The sequence below is a fragment of the Anoplopoma fimbria genome, chromosome 16 (genome assembly GCF_027596085.1).
Source record: "Anoplopoma fimbria isolate UVic2021 breed Golden Eagle Sablefish chromosome 16, Afim_UVic_2022, whole genome shotgun sequence".
Lineage (NCBI taxonomy): Eukaryota > Metazoa > Chordata > Actinopteri > Perciformes > Anoplopomatidae > Anoplopoma > Anoplopoma fimbria.
In genome coordinates this window covers 96,676-113,806 of record NC_072464.1, presented here as the reverse complement: position 1 = coordinate 113,806, position 17,131 = coordinate 96,676, and the positions used below count along the sequence as shown (strand labels likewise).

At 39.9% G+C, this 17,131-nt stretch overlaps 1 protein-coding gene across 2 annotated transcripts in view; it reads right to left on the bottom strand.

Moving 5' to 3' along the window:
• The window catches only part of ube2f (ubiquitin-conjugating enzyme E2F (putative)), a 40,426-nt gene extending 26,501 nt beyond the window's left edge, over positions 1–13,925 (bottom strand). Inside the window, exons 1-4 of one of the 2 annotated variants that reach the window (XM_054615232.1) lie at positions 13,701–13,925; positions 11,165–11,351; positions 9,717–9,746; positions 5,411–5,476 (exon numbers count right to left, since the gene is read on the bottom strand). In XM_054615232.1, coding sequence (XP_054471207.1) covers positions 5,411–5,476; positions 9,717–9,746; positions 11,165–11,279 — 211 coding nt within the window. In that variant the 5' untranslated portion in view covers positions 11,280–11,351; positions 13,701–13,925. The remainder of the gene's footprint in view (positions 1–5,410; positions 5,477–9,716; positions 9,747–11,164; positions 11,352–13,700) is intronic. The other variant, XM_054615231.1, reaches the window with a different exon arrangement.
• Positions 13,926–17,131: the final 3,206 nt, after the last annotated feature.

Sequence of the window (17,131 nt, the reverse complement as noted above, 5' to 3'; positions counted from 1 at the left end):
GCTTGAATGATATTTGGGACGGTGGCCAAAAAAAATTAGTCTGGAGCCTTGTAGACCAGCTGCTATAATCAAACAATATAAATCAGCAAAGATTGGCAATTAGTATTTGCCGCAAAAAAAGTGACTAGGGATCTCTAAAAGTTATAACTGCTCCCTCTTTTTTCTTATGTGCTGATCCGATCCAAACATTGAGTTTTATGATACGTTAGACCACAAATATATATATATATATATATATATATATATATATATATATATATATATATATATATACATATATATATATATATATATATATATATATATTTTTACACATAAGTAGGGTAGGGTTAGAGTAGGGGTGAAAACACCCTTACTTACAATGTAAATGGAGCCATTGTCTGGATCAACAATTTTGATTACCTAACTGCATCGAAGAAAAACTCCTGTGAGGAAGAAATTAGCCATGATACCCAGATTAATTGGCATTAATTATGATTTTCCCTCTAGGAAGGATTGAAGTGGAGTGACAGGTACCGAGCATGATTGGCGTTGCCAGCAGAGTTCTGAGAGACACATCCATAAAATGAGATGACAACAGAGAGAGACAGCTTATCTGAGAGAACATTTTACAGCTAAAATGGACTCTAAAATATGTTACTGAAAACATCTGAGGCAAGAAATAGCTAATGCAGTATGATAATCTTAAACCAGATTTGATCAATGTTGCCTTTCTTGCCTGTTTGATTGGAATTCAGGTGCTTAGCTTGCAGTGATTGACAGCTGCAAAAGAGATACCTCAGCTCTAATCGGTTGATTTTATTGGGTGCGCCTCCCCCTCCCTTAGGAGCACTAAAAACATGACTTTGTCACAGGCTACCAACTGTAGCTTTACCAGAAGATTGAAATTGTGTTTAATGATTGCTTGCTTGGTTCTCTTGGTCATGACCGTCAATCCCTTGGTGTATCTGGATATGTGACCAGGGGGAGCTTTGGCCATTCTCACCAGATATGTATGTATATACCGTATATGTTGGTTCACTGTATGTGGTATATTTTATTTGTCGCAATAAGAAAAAAAGATTGAATTTGACTACTTTTGACTCCAAAAAAGTTCCTTACACAAAGTATTGATAGAGAAAAATGACTGCATGCTATTCTTTTTAAGAAGTGAGTCATTGAATGTTGAGAAAAACTTTCAAAACTATACTTTTTGCTACAATGTACTTTTTTCAACAAACACTACGACCGCTTGCTGACCCGTAAATATGGCCACTCTCAAAAAAACTTCTGCTAATACACTCAAAGCTTGCAGGTTTGTGCAGGAATGTGCAAAACAATACGTTATATATCCGTATGCAAATTAAGCATTAAAAAAGTACCCATCTGAAACTCAAAGACAATGCAACTCTTCTCTACTTCTAATTCTAATTTCTCATAATCCAAACAACGACATGTGAGAATGTGTTCACCCCGGAGTGCTGCTGGTGTCCCCATTCCTCAGAGACACAGGGGTCCAGAGCGACGGGGTCATGACACAGAGCTGTTGCATTGGAAAAGGAACCCAAACTAAACAGAGTAACCAAAGAGGCGTTCCTACTGATCCGAGCTTGAAAAACATCACTGATCTCCCCCAACATTCTTTTTTTTTTTCTTTTTAAGTAGTAAAATAAATAATAGATTCATGTTGGTAGAAAATCTTTTGGATCAAATATGTAGATGTAATATACAGTTTAATATTAAAAACATGATCACAAATAAAACAATATAAAAATACTTTACTCTCAGCCAAGTAAAATAACTGAGTGTGAATTGTGTGTCAGCACAAAAGCTTAAGCATATTTTTCAGAATTACCAAAAACATGGCCTTTTGAGTTTTTAGGTTTTTTTTTAAACATTATGTGAAGCAATGTGTTTTGTGGCTGGAATCATTAAGACATTTGCCTTGTTTTTTGTTTTTAGTAGTCAATCAAACACAATAACAGCATTACCTGATTTATGAATACTCTTCATCCAGTAAGTAAACAAAGGAACTGCAGTTCCCACGAGAAATGTGGATAACAAAAAGAAAAAGCAAACACAAAAGAAAAAAGGAAGAAAGAAAAGTACAGGAAAGAAGCACTTTTGAGAGCCTTGAGCTCTAAATTCTCCACATGAGTCGAGATGATTTTATCTTACATTGGTTTGGATATAAGAGATATCGGACAACCTGAATCCTGAGGCGAGTTCCCTTTGCATTTTATCTTTCCTGACCACTTCCCTCCGGTGCAAATAAATGCTTCTGTGTATATAATGCCTAGTTATTACACTACAAATTGGAGAGGATAGTTGACAGCACAGTCTGAATACAGCAGAAAAAAATGACTTGCAGTGTTTTTTTGTTTTTTTTAACATACTTCCACTACTTTTATTTTTTTCTCCTGTAAAAGATATGAAGAAATATAGTTAACTGTTTAGTGTGATTTAGAAATTATGAACTACCAGCTGGAAGAAAGTGGGAGAAATCAGGTCCACAACAAAAATATATGGACAGAATTTCTCTCCCACAGGTCGCACCCGGGCCTCTATTTTTGTTCAAATGCTTATTTTTCTTAATGTACTGTATTCGGTCTGACTCCAGAGAAACATGGCCCCCTGGCTGTAGTATAAAGACTATAAACTTAGGCCTCTGTGTAAAAACACCAGATGTAATGGAAGCGAAACAGAGAGAGCAGGTAAGATGAAGAAAACAAAAACAAAAGAGAGAGAGGGATTAAACAAGGGAAGAAATACTAAAAGGGAAAACAGCAAGTGAAAGGAAGTGAAGGGTGGTGGTGGGGGGGGTCCTGAATAATTGAGCAAGGCTTTCTCTGAGAACTCAATCTCCTTATCAACTCCCCTTCAAGAACATGACACCAGAATCTTGTCTCTAATTGCTGAACTTTGCTTTTCTCTGCAGATTTTGCTGACAAAGACGTTTGTGAAAACCAAGCTGGCAACGCAGAGCCTATTTGGGTGGCAGGGAGACGGATGAATCACAGACACACACACACACACACACACACACACACACACACACACACACACACACACACACACACACACACACACACACACACACACACACACACACACACACACACACACACACACACACACACACACACACACACACACACACACACACACACACACACACACACACACACACACACACACACACAGAGAGAGAGAGAGAGAGAGAGAACAGAACAGCGTGAAAGCATTAAATAAATTCACCTCTTACTAAGACATCAATATATCATAACATCCTAGTTTGCAAAAACAGATGCATCATCTCTCTCATAACCACTGTATCAAACATCATAAGACACACCAGATAAAAAGACTAATGTTAAAGTTACCCAGGTCTCTTTTGAAATAAGCAATTAGTGGTACTTCAACCACATATAACATTTTCTATATATTAGCACCTGTAATTGCACAACATATCCAGATACAACGGTTTGTATGATATCTTATGAAACGTTTCTCCTCATTGCCCTCATTACGTGCACAAAAATTATTCCTTGATCAAAGGAAACAACTTAGTTAGTCGAGGCAAGAAAACTACTTTGTGAGGTTTGGTAATGATCATGGCTTGAGTTCAAATAAATACGGAAGTTACATGACCAAAAGAAATCTATGTTTGGACTTCTGGTTACACAGGGGACGCAATCAGCGGTCTCCCACTCAAAGCGCTCCTATGGGAGCAATTTGGGGTTAAATGTGGACTGAAGGAGCCGGGGAATCGTCCGCCGAGCCTCTGATTGAAGGCCAACCCGCTCTACCTCTAAGCCACAGTCGCCCCCCAGTTGTGCGCACACATTTCTGTTGTTACAAGGGAATATTACTTTCAGTTGTACCTCCAAATAAAGTGACTCAAATAGTCTTGTACAATGTTGCCAAAACTGACAGAGAATAGATTTAGATTCATTAATTTGCGATAAGTCAACAATTCTGCACACAATGTGTGGCTGACCGAATTTGAATATGGTCCAAAAATTGTTTGATAATAATGTTAAACTCTATTACCAGTCTCTTTCTTTGTTCCTCTCTCTCCATCACTCACGCCCACACACAAACACGAAGCCATGTTTCTCTCTCCGGCTCTTATTTTCCATGAAATGACATGGTAACATTGGGCTTGAGGATGGAGAGAAAGTGTGTCTATGAGGAGCAGAGAGCAGGAAGGGAGAGGTAAGAGGGTCCTCCAGAGACCTGTGGTAATCCCACACCACTGTGCTGGGTTTGTCTAATATTCCACAGGTGGCCCATTTTGCTCTGGAACACTGCTGAGGAAGCAGATTGCATTTATGGAATAACGACGGTGCTGCAGTTATGTCAAAGTACGGAGAAGACTGGAGTGCCCATTTCAAGGGAATATTTCAAGACACACGTGGACTAACTAACATGTTCATACTCCCACCCCATCATACAAGACATACTCATACCCATAACACTGAAACCCTGCATATGGTACGTAATGAGAAAGAAGAGGCTATGGCTGCAAGCCCTTGCCGGAGGCTTCGAGTGGTTTCACATATAACCTGTTTGTTAAAAACAAAATCAGGTTCATTTTGCCCGGTTAGAACGGTTCATTTGGGCTGATGGGAAAGCTGTCGATCCAATCCTGGTTGATCAAACGACCGAAACCAAGGCAGCTTCAAAAAGGGGGGCCCCGGCTTGTTTGTGATTTGAAGGCAAATGAACCAACCACAAGATTTTTCAATAGCTAGACTACTAATAAATCCATCTGCTGGTCATGGAATCTGTCCAGGATGAGATCTTAGGATAGATCTTTACAAGGCTATTTATGCTAATCAACACGTATGCACGTCAGCGCTGGTATGTTCCCTCATTAATAGGTCAAAAGCTGTTAAAACTGGTGCTCTTGTATCCGACTCCGTGTACTTTGTCAGTTCATTAAGTCTAGACAGTGATACCGCAGTAATCAGCCCCGACTCATTATTGTACAAGAGACACCTCGTGCGCTCGTCCGTGCGCTACCAGACGTTCTCACCAGTCATCTGAGAAAGTCCTGTCTCTACCTGTTATTAGTCATTATTCATAACATGCAGTCAATTTGCAGGCTAATAATTCACAGTAATTTGAAGGTGGTTTTCTTGACCTGTTTGGATCCTGCACTTTCTTGAGCTTCGAAACGGGGCTAATTAAAGTACAACCCTTATTTAATCTCCAACTTTACACCAGCGAATTTGATCTGTGCTTGCCTTTTATTTCAGATATTGGAGAATGATTTAAAAATGTGTGTTTAACTCTAAAACAACACAAAATCCAGAGCACCACTGATTTAATGAACAACCGACAACACTGCTGCATCGCAACAGAGCAGTAATGAAATGATTAAAGCAGTTAGAAAAGGGGCCAGACAAGTGATTTTTTTTCTTACCGGGAGACACTGCCAGCTGAAAATGATGCAGCTTGTCCTCATCTGGGAAACTGGCTTTGCATGTACCTGGACAAGAACACAAAATATTAGTTATTAGAGTCAAAGGTAAAAGCAGCTGTGTGAAGAACTACCATTCATTTTTATTACTTGCCTTTGTGTCAAATAGTGGCATTAACATCAATAATATATTGTATTTTTATTAAATCCATCCTGAGCCACAGTAGCTCACACTGTCCACACAGACTGCAGGATTTATACCTTGCGACTCCCTGTGGCACCACATTCCCCCCTGGTGTTCATGGACGTGTACTGCGCACAAGAGGGGAGCGCTTTTTTTAACCATGTTAATGTATAGGAAGTCATTAATCAAACGTCAAGTCAGCTCTTTTCACTGAATTTGTTCCGTGCTAAATCAAACTCTAGATATACAAAGCTCCCGATGACACATACTGTATGTATATAAAACACATCGTCTGTGGTGATGACTGTTATGAACGTACAGGAAACAATGAATTAAAAAGTGAATCCGCTTTTAAGTCGGCATAGCAGAAGCTTAACTGTGGGCTGCATGGAAAATACAGCACTCAACAACAAACTGATGATCACTTTATCACATCATAAAGATTATTTGTCTTTGTCATCATTTTCTTGGCCTGAAATGAGTTAAACATCTCATGCCCCAGCAATCATCAGACGTATCAAATAACATTACGCAACGGCACTTTAAAGCGTAAATTGACAATCCAGGTATAAAAATGGGTGTATGTGTCGATGTTTGTGGTAATGTTGCTTAGCAGGGATACTATTATGGTAAACAGAGAATCAATGTTTATTCTAGTTAGATGGATGTTTTCATGTCTGTTGATTTTTTTTTTTTAGACTATCTGTACATGAATCGTACAGTGGGTACGGAAAGTATTCAGACCCCTTTACATTTTTCACCCTTTGTTTCATTGCAGCCATTTGCTAAAATCGAAAAAGTTCATTTCTTTTCGCATTAATGTACACTCAGCAACCCATCTTGACAGAAAAAAACTGAAATGTAGAAATTTTTGCAAATTTATTAAAAAAGAAAAACTGAAATATCACATGGTCATAAGTATTCAGACCCTTTGCTCAGTATTGAGTAGAAGCACCCTTTTGAGCTAGTACAGCCATGAGTCTTCTTGGGAATGATGCAACAAGTTTCTCACACCTGGATTTGGGGATCCTCTGCCATTCTTCCTTGCAGATCCTCTCCAGTTCTGTCAGGTTGGATGGTGAACGTTGGTGGACAGCCATTTTCAGGTCTCTCCAGAGATGCTCAATTGGGTTTAGGTCAGGGCTCTGGCTGGGCCAGTCAAGAATGGTCACAGACTTGTTCCGAAGCCACTCCTTTGTTATTTTAGCTGTGTGCTTCGGGTCATTGTCTTGATGGAAGGTGAACCTTCGGCCCAGTCTGAGGTCCTGAGCACTCTGGAGGAGGTTTTCTTCCAGGATATCTCTGTACTTGGCCGCATTCATCTTTCCTTCAATTGCAACCAGTCGTCCTGTCCCTGCAGCTGAAAAACACCCCCATAGCATGATGCTGCCACCACCATGTTTCACTGTTGGGATTGTATTGGGCAGGTGATGAGCAGTGCCTGGTTTTCTCCACACATACCGCTTAGAATTAACGCCAAAAGTTCAATCTTGGTCTCATCAGACCAGAGAATCTTATTTCTCATAGTTTGGGAGTCCTCCATGTGTTTTTTGGCAAACTCTATGCGGGCTTTCATATGTCTTGCACTGAGGAGAGGCTTCCGTCGGGCCACTCTGCCATAAAGCCCCGACTGGTGGAGGGCTGCAGTGATAGTTGACTTTGTGGAACTTTCTCCCATCTCCCTACTGCATCTCTGGAGCTCAGCCACAGTGATCTTTGGGTTCTTCTTTACCTCTCTCACCAAGGCTCTTCTCCCACGATTGCTCAGTTTGGCTGGACGGCCAGGTCTAGGAAGAGTTCTGGTCATCCCATACTTCTTCCATTTAAGGATTATGGAGGCCACTGTGCTCTTAGGAACCTTGAGTGCTGCAGAAATTCTTTTGTAACCTTGGCCAGATCTGTGCCTTGCCACAATTCTGTCTCTGAGCTCCTTGGGCAGTTCCTTCGACCTCATGATTCTCATTTGTTCTGACATGCACTGTGAGCTGTAAGGTCTTATATAGACAGGTGTGTGCCTTTCCTAATCAAGTCCAATCAGTTTAATTAAACACAGCTGGACTCCAATGAAGGAGTAGAACCATCTCAAGGAGGATCAGAAGAAATGGACAGCATGTGAGTTAAATATGAGTGTCACAGCAAAGGGTCTGAATACTTATGACCATGTGATATTTCAGTTTTTCTTTTTTAATAAATTTGCAAAAATTTCTACATTTCTGTTTGGGTTGCTGAGTGTACATTAATGCGAAAAAAAAATGAACTTTTTCGATTTTAGCAAATGGCTGCAATGAAACAAAGAGTGAAAAATTTAAAGGGGTCTGAATACTTTCCGTACCCACTGTATGACAGGTCTTTAACACTCTGAAAATGTGTTCACACGTAGGTCTGAGTGTCTATATAGAGTTCTTTTTCTGGCGGAAAGACTGCTTGCAGGGCGCCCTGGAACCCTGACGACACCAGCACCTTTGTGAAAAGTTCAGAGATGTTCAACTAGGAGAGCTCGTAGCAGAAGTTTTAAAGAAGTTTAAAGAAGTTGGAATGCTCTGAGAAAAGACGCCGGGTGCAGCGCTTTTTCTCTTTGTGAGCGCAAGCGGCCGCATACGTGCTCTCTCTCCTCAATGGGAACAATTGAAAACAAAAGACGCTAACAAGATTAACGCTATATGGACACAAACATTGGTGAGTGCCTAAAATGTTCTCAGATCGCTTGAACAAATCTGTTCATATGCATCGCTGAGTCATTCATGGTGTTTTGAAGACACCACTGCTCACTCAGAGAACACTTTATATAACAGTTTCCCTCCTCCTTTTTTCCCCTGAGTTCCTGTCTGCCCATAACGGTGAAAATCTATCAGTGCCACACTGCAAGTCCAGATCCACGGGACAAAGCAAGTGTTAAAGCTTCATGAAAATCAATACTTTCCACAGGACCATATTTCTTCACCATTGTTGGAAATGGAGAACGGATCGGATGAGCGTTATAGTCAAAGAGAGCAGGATGGTTTCTTTAGCCGTGCACACCCTCATTCAACAACATTATTTATGGGCTTGTAATCGTTTTTCAGCCATACTGTGTAGATTAACACTGTTGAATTATCACACGTCTCATCTAGGGGACGTATGACTCAGAATATTTCCCAGCAAACCCGTCAGCTCTCTTACTTCCTCTTCAACACCATGTGCTATGTACACTGTTTACTTTTCATTGTCCTTGGCTGCGAAACTCATCAGACCACAAACATGCTGAGTTCAGCCAAAGAAATCTGAATTATTTCAGAACTCATGCATGACAATTACCAGATAACTGAGTAATGAAGATCTGATATACTGGAATTAAAATTCTCAAATAATAGCCAGAACTAAATACTAGTTTAAGGGTTTAGAATTGGTCTGAACAAATAAATCCTGAGGCCAGGAAGGATGATAAACATGAAACCTATCCAAGGCTGAAAACGCATTTGTTTACTCACATGAGCTTGGCTCATTTCCATCTGGATACAGCAACTACATTTATGTGGAAATGTTGGACGATCTGGCTAAATTAATTCTTTATTAAATACTTTTGACTTCAAAACAGTATCAGGCCAATTTAATCATAAATAGAAATTGAACGTACATTACAAATAAACCGATTAAGGTTGAATAGCTGTATGCCTTTAAAGTATTGTTAGAAATAACCTACACCTAAAAGTATAAAAGCAAATTGTCAAAAAATTGAGTGCATCTATTGGGTTGGTTTTGTCTTCATGTCTCCTCTAAAACATTTGTAGAATTGTTCTAATATCCCAAAACACAAAATGTATTAATATTGATCCGGCAAGTCTGAAACAATACATCAAGTCCAACGTATCCTTATTAATTACTTGATAAAGTGACATAAAGAATTTATTTTTTTTCCTTAGTTGAGAAAATTGAAGACTTAATGTACACTACATTAAGTCAGTTGTGTATTTAATATTTCTATCACTATCAGTCAGTCATTCGGCTGTCACACTGTCAGATGCATTGACTAGGAGAAGAGGTGGGGCTGCAGAACAAACACTAATGTAAACATGGGGAGGAATGCAAAGTCAGAGAGAGTCTGACTAAACTGAGATCGATGTGTGTGGAAGTGGAAAGAATACTCACTAGGGAGATTGGCTTCAAGTTCTGCAACTTCTGTTGAGAGGAAAAGAAAAAGAATCATGAATAAGGGAGGAAAGAAGAGGGTAATGAGAGCCACTCACACACACACAGACAAAGATATGAGATCCTTACACAACGACCGCCATTGCTTTAACACTACAATTTATTTTAAATATGTCACTTAGGAAAGTTGCTCTGCATAAAAGCATTACGTCCAATATGTGAGTTGTAAATGCATGACAAAACACAATGCTGCAGAGGCAAAACAGTGATCAGTGGGTAACAGAAGGTAAGAGGAAAAAAAAGAGAGAGAGGAAGGAAACGACAAGTAAATAGTGAAGGGCTCTTACTTTTTCACATTTATTTATTTGACATGGCCACTGAAGTTCTCTGAAGAGTAATCATCAGTACTAGGAATGAATATCTGGATGATACTGACTCAAATAGCTAGATGGGGTAGGGGTATCGGTGACAACGGGGCAGATCTATTCAGTTCTATTCCATGTATTACATACATAACTATATAGTATAATATATGAATACTATACCAAACTATACTATATTATATGGAATTTGAATTCCTGTTTAAGTATTGACCAATTTGTTGTTGCATTCAAAAGGTTTACACTTGAAATGTAATTTACTGCTAATGTTCAAGGTTTTCTTTCACCATGTTGCTGGTGTATGATTTATTATCTATTAATAAATAACAATTAAATACATTTATATCTATCTATTTATTTTGTTTTACAAAGTTAAGCTAGGAGAGACAATAAAGCAAGTCACTCTGATGTCGTAGTGAAGGACATTTGAGAGGTGCTTGTAAAGATTACATCCACCCACATTTATATAGAACTATATATCATTTTGAACCGGCATCGGACTAATAACTGTTGAATCTACTCTACACCAAACTTTAGCCTTCATTTCACCGGTCATGTGTTTTGGGTATAATAATGCCTTTAAATAGATGTATGGACTAAAGCGAATACAGGTGACAACCCAGAAAGAAGAAAACATGATGTGAAATGGTGGCGGGCACAAGGAGAGAAACGTAATGACAAAAACGAAAAGGACAAGCGCTTGAAATTTAAAGGAGGAGAGAGGAGGCAGGTGCCTGGAAGCTGCATCTCAAGGCAATGAGAGAGGTACCTATAAATAAAAACCAAGGAGCAAGAGGCAGAATAATGGTCAGAGAGAAAGAAGAGGAATAAAGAGAGGGAGGTAGAAACAGAAAAGAAAAGAAATAGAAGGAGAAGCCTAAACACTCATGGAGGAAGAGGAGCATGCATTTATATTTCTGTATTCAAATAAACCAGAGAACAGTCAAATAACAACTTTTTTGGGCCTACAGTGACTGTTTTTAAATATTTCACTTGTTTCGCATCTGTATAGAAGAAAATGATGTGAGCTGACAAAACAACGGACAAAGTGGAGCCTGATCCAGGTACCTTTGGTAAGGAGGCGGTCTCTGATGGAGACCCTGTGGGTGGAGTCGGAGGCTCCGGAGGCACGGCCCGTCTTTCCCCCGTCATCCCTCTTCAGCTTACTGGCCAACGTAAGCATGGCTGCGCTGCTGTGATCTGCCTCGGTCTGCCCAACGCTGCACTGTGCTCCGCCGCCCGCTGCTCAAAAAGCCTGACAACCACAAAGACCGTAAAGAACAAAATGAGTCAGTATAGAATAGAGAAAAACAGTGTTTATAATATTTAAATAAAAATTCACACTAGTTTCCTCTCACAGACTAAAAGATGCTGGCGCTGGGAGAACTGGAAATTTTAAATTGGCCGCTGTTGTGAATGTAAATGTCTGTCTGTCTAGATGTGTCAGTCCTGTGATAGACCGGCAACCTGTTCAGGCTGTACTCTGCAGCTAGCCCAATGAGTTGGAATAGGCTCAAGTGGATATATAAAACAAGTGGATATATAAAATGAAAGGCTGGATGGGTGAAAAAAAATATACAGAGAAGGGCTTTTCGAGTTACATTATATCCAAGGTCAAAGCCCAGTTCTGCTCAGAAATGGTAGATTTTGAGATATTTTCACATCATGCTAGTGCTAGTTAAGTCTAGCACCTCCTATACTTCCTAAAGCAATAACTAACAACTATGACACCATTAAATTCCAGTGGAATAATGGAGTGCTTGACATTGATTTGAAGAGCCAAATGCAATTAGACTCTCTGTTGTGGAAAGACATGTGGGGCCACAAGTTGTCTGGCATAAGTGTTGGATCTTGTTACAAGAGAATGCCTGACACTGACATGATTAATGACTCGTTTCGAAAAATAAATACCTACTCTCTACAATTAATAAAATGTGTGCAGTACAAACTTAAGGAGTTGAATTCTTGCTATATGCTCTTAACATTCATGACCATACCTTAACTGTTTTGGTTATCGTGGTTATTCAGTAATAGAACCATTGCATGCAACGTGGAACTCAAATGTTTTTAACAAAAAGATTAAAAAAAACTTATCTGAAAAAAGGTGAGTGTACCAGACAGAGGGGAGTCTACAGAGACACGCATCACACATCACCTAGTTTGAATGCCTGTTTGATTTGCTGAATGACATTCAACCGACTCACTGTAACAGCAAAGGGATAGGAAGCCAAAACAGTACCTCAACGTGCTTCTGCCAACTTTCCTATGAATGCTGCAGCAGGAAGCCATCATCTATGGCATGACAGTGATAAGCTCAAAGATGAAAGATTCACTCTTTGTAAACACATCTTACTGTAACTATTTATGCATTGCAACACCCAACTGAGTGGGTCTCTGCCTTTGCTGTTGTTTACTTATTTCCTGGCAGTGTTCGTTCTTGTGCATTCATTGCACATGCACTTGTAAAATGAGCAGTATCTGTAATGGATTGACGTATTTCAAATCGAGAAAAAGACAGCTTAATCCTGTCAAAGATAATGGTGCAAAATTTGTATAAATAAATGATCAAATTGCTTTAAAATTGATTTATTCTAAAATGTTTTAAATTGGAAAATAATGTTTTGCAGGCATTAAGAAACCTGACTTTAAGTTTAAAAACAAAGAGAATACAGTATGAAATCGAAAATGAACGCCTTTAAAGCAACTTTCAAAAGACATCTGCAATCACCTTGCCTGGTGCAGCAGCATCCATACAGCCCAACCTTAATATCCTGCTGGCATCACTCACTTAAAGTAACATGACTCAGTCTTGCTGATCCCAACTGTCATTTCAAAAACGATCTGCTCCCTCTAGATTTCTGCTAAATCCCACTGTTACTCTGTCACTGTGGTGCAGTTCTGCAGGTGGTGCAGAGGACTTTTAACCTCTCCAGGAGAGCGGTCCACTGGCGTCTCTGCACTCTGCGTGTCATTTGGTGAGCAGCAGTAGCTGAGGTCGAGGGTATCAGGTATCAGTGCGCCCATAAAATGTGTCACTGAGTCGTACTCAGTGCCCACCTGCCTCAGCTGTCAGTCACCGACACCAACTACCTGGATGTTAGTCAAACAGCTGCTGGGGGTCATAATAACACGGTAGGGACAGATTCATGCAGCATATGCAGAGAGAAAACATTGCACACACAGGTTACCACAACATTGATGATGAATATATCTACTATACTTTAAATTGGTAGAATATTGAGCAGGTTCACTTATTCAGTAAAAACAGGTCTTTAATGTTAGGAAACAAATGAGACTCAACCCCAAGGAAATACGTCTCATTCAAGAAAACAACCTCTTGAACTGAAATCAAGATTCATGCTTATGTAACGTAAACACTTTAGAAGTGAAGTTACCGCCTCGTCACTGTACTTTTAGCTTGTGAACCAGTGGTAACAACAAGCAGCTAACACAGCTAACACAGCTAACACAGCTAGCTGGATACAACGTCCGGCTGTAACCCCAGCCTCAGCTCAGGCTTGTTCCTCACAGGTGTTGTTATGAGCACAATGACATGTCACTCGTTTCACTAAGCCCAGGCTGACTCGGGTTGTTGTTGAAGTACCTGCGCTAGCCGGTGTTAGCTCGGGTGTTGCTTGTTCTTTTACCTGCTTCCTCAGAGCCAGCGCTCCGTGCTACACCATAGCCAGCCGTCTGCAACACCAGCGGAGGTGACGTGAGGCAGGTCCGACTGTAAATAACTTCACACGTGAATATTTGGGCTTTCGGAGGTTAAAAACTGATGAGAATCAGCTGTCAGAACTTCGCTCCGGTGTCATGGGCAACGGAAGCGCAGTACGTTCGTTTGTTATTGTTGTCCGTGTAGACACGGCGGCAGATAAATAGTTCCGCAGAGGAGAAGACGAGTTCTGGTCGGTTCTTGCTGGTTCAGGAATGTACTTTAACATAACTCGCTGAATCGGTACTGATTGAGTAGGTTTTACTGTCGTATTGTAGAATACATAAATATAATTATGTATGGTATTCATTTCCTAATAATACGCTAGATAACCCTATTCCTTAGCACTAAGCCCAGAATAGATAAATCCCCTTCCTTTCCCATCTTTTTTTTTTTTAAATTTTTTAACCAAAGTTCAAAATGAGCTCTCTATAATCAAAAGAGATGAGAGAAAATATTTGCGGAATAAGGAGCAGTATTAATATAGTAATTGTACAAGTGAGTGTTATATTCTGCCCCACTGTAAGGGTTCAAGATGATAAATCTGACCAGCAACTTATTTTATACATTTATAACTGTTGGTGATCATTTATTTATTTATTCATGTATTTTTGGAATGTCACTTACCACCAAGTTGAACAGTTTGGTGACCTCTTCTAAAATTCACAATAATACAGTACATTTGAAAAACATTAAACATACAGACACATACACATACAGTACACATGCCTTGAAGAGAGCCACATTAACACAATGGAAAGCTGAGACTCACTGTTTGACAGAACAGCTCATTTGCTTTGGAGCGAACCCAGTTCACCCTAAAGTATTTGGACAGAGCTGTGATTCACTCAGCCAGTTGTTACGGACCCAGGGGCATGAGGGCTGTCACTGTAAACAAGAACATGCTCTTGACTGACCTGCCTGCCCGAGTCTATTAATCTTGGAGCAGATGATTATATTGCATTTCGTCCAAATCTGTGTAGACAGGTGTTTCCCATCAGGCTTTCTGCATTGCTCATACCAAAGGATTTGCCCCTGTGTCCACTCACCCCTGTTCACATGGTGTGCTTCACACAATGCTTTTGTTATTCAACGGTGCTAAATGAGGACAAGACATACATCTGTATTTATTTATGGGAGTGGTATAACTATGTTGTAGAGTTGTAAAATGAAAGAAAACTGCCAACAAAAACTATTCAGGTGAATACTGAAAAACAATATGCAGATTAACACCCAAACAATTAAAAGATTAAAAAAACAGCACTAAAGCTTCAGTGAGTAATAAAAACAACTTTTTGTTATGTTTTCTCAAATTGTCACTAAATCCTGACAGTAGTTCACAAGGCTGTGAAAAAGCAGGTTCCTCTGCATGGCATTTGCAAGATTCCACCAAGCCTATATAGGAAAACAACCAATCAGAGCCGAGAAGTCCCTCACGCAGCTGTCAATCACTGCTCTGGAGCTTGTGATCTCTGATCAAACTGCCAAAGTAGGCTGCACTGATCAAATATGAATCAAGATTGTTATTACATCCTTGGCTAATTCTCGCCTCAAATGTTTTCAGAAACATATTTTAGTGCACTGTTTAGCTGTTAAATGAGAAAGTTTACTCCAGTCAGTGGTCGGTGATTTGTTTTGGCTCGACTGTTTTCCACATGGCGAACGGGTCACAGTTTCATTAAAGTAGCCAACTGTAGCTTTGAGTGAGGAGAGGTGAAGCCTTGTCAGGAGGAAGAGATAAAGAACAGAAGGTCCGAGATGGGATCAAGAATATTAGACAGGGAGGACTCTTTTCTGAACATACTGACGATTCCAACAAATGAAACTTTCCACCCTCTCCTCAGATGACCCATTGAAGAGACAATTCAGTACTGAAGATGATGGCATTCACTTTGAAATAAAATATTTCTGTCACTTCTAAGTCTTCGAGCTCGACAACAACGCAAAGAGGGGGATAAGTAAAGTTTGTTGTGCTTCACTAACCAAAGGGCGTAATTAAGTGATGCGGATGCCCCTAAAGGAATTTCAGACTTCTGTTAATCTTTCAGGACAGTTTCTGAAAACTGAAATGTTAAATGATCTTTAGACTTATATTTCTAAGTTATCTTACTGGTTTTATAACACAACAGCCCTCAGGTGGAATAATGCAACAAAGTACAGGAATTTAATCTCATAACTGCCAGATCATCCCACCCATTACATTACATTACATTACAGTCATTTAGCAGACGCTTTTATCCAAAGCGACTTACAGGAAGTGTATTCAACATAGGTATTCAAGAGAACTACTAGTCACCAGAAGTCATAAGTGCATCTCCTTTCTTAAACAAGCATCTTAAAGCATAAGCCAGAGCAAAAGTATAGTGCAGAGGCAGATTACTATGAAAACAATAATTGCAACAGACTAATCCGAATATAGTAAGTGCTACAAACTACTACGAATAGGATAAGTGCAGTAAACAAATACAAATTCAATAAGTGCAGCGAACTGATACGAATACAGTGAGTGCAGCAACTAATACGAATGCAATAAGTGCTACGAGGAAGGCTCAGGGTAGTACTTCTTGATCCATCCCTTCCTCCCACCACCACGTACCCCCATAGCCCACACGAATCCACCCCACCCCTTCAGGTCCTACCACTAATTTAGCTTTCGACTTTGATGTCTGCAGAACAACAGTGACTTGGAAAATGTTCAGCTCAATTCAAAAAAGACATCTGCTGTTTGCATGCCGGATACAAAAATATTAGGATTTGTCTCCTACTGCTATGTCCCAAACAATCCAGGGTTTGGGTCGTCTCAAGGGCTGTTAACTGGTCTCACCTCACTCAGTTTATTTCAGTGTTGTTTCAGTTAATATTGCATCAAACAGGTTGTGTAATATTTATAGTACAATGCAAAAAAATCTGATCTTGATGGGAATTTCATTATGGTTTTTTAGGTATTTGGTCAAACCAAAGTACTGGACAAACAAAACTGTTATTCTGATGATGCCGCTGGGTTAAGGGTATTGTGAGGAACTTTTAACTGATTATGAAATAGTCTCAAATTTGAAGGCCTGGCTATTTCTATATAGTTCCTCTTAATGCTTGTCAGCGGTGCTTCCGGGTTAGATTTCCCTCAAAATAAGATGAAATCATGCAGGTTCACCAGAAACTACTTCAGCTCAGACTCCTGCGTGGCCTGTTTAAGCAACCAGCCTGAAGCAGACAGACCCTGTTCTGGATTCGCTGCCACCAGGGATCTGCAGTCGGGGTTCCAGCAAAACGTTTTGGAGCTCCACGCCCGGCAGCAGTGTCTCATCCTCCGGCCAGGA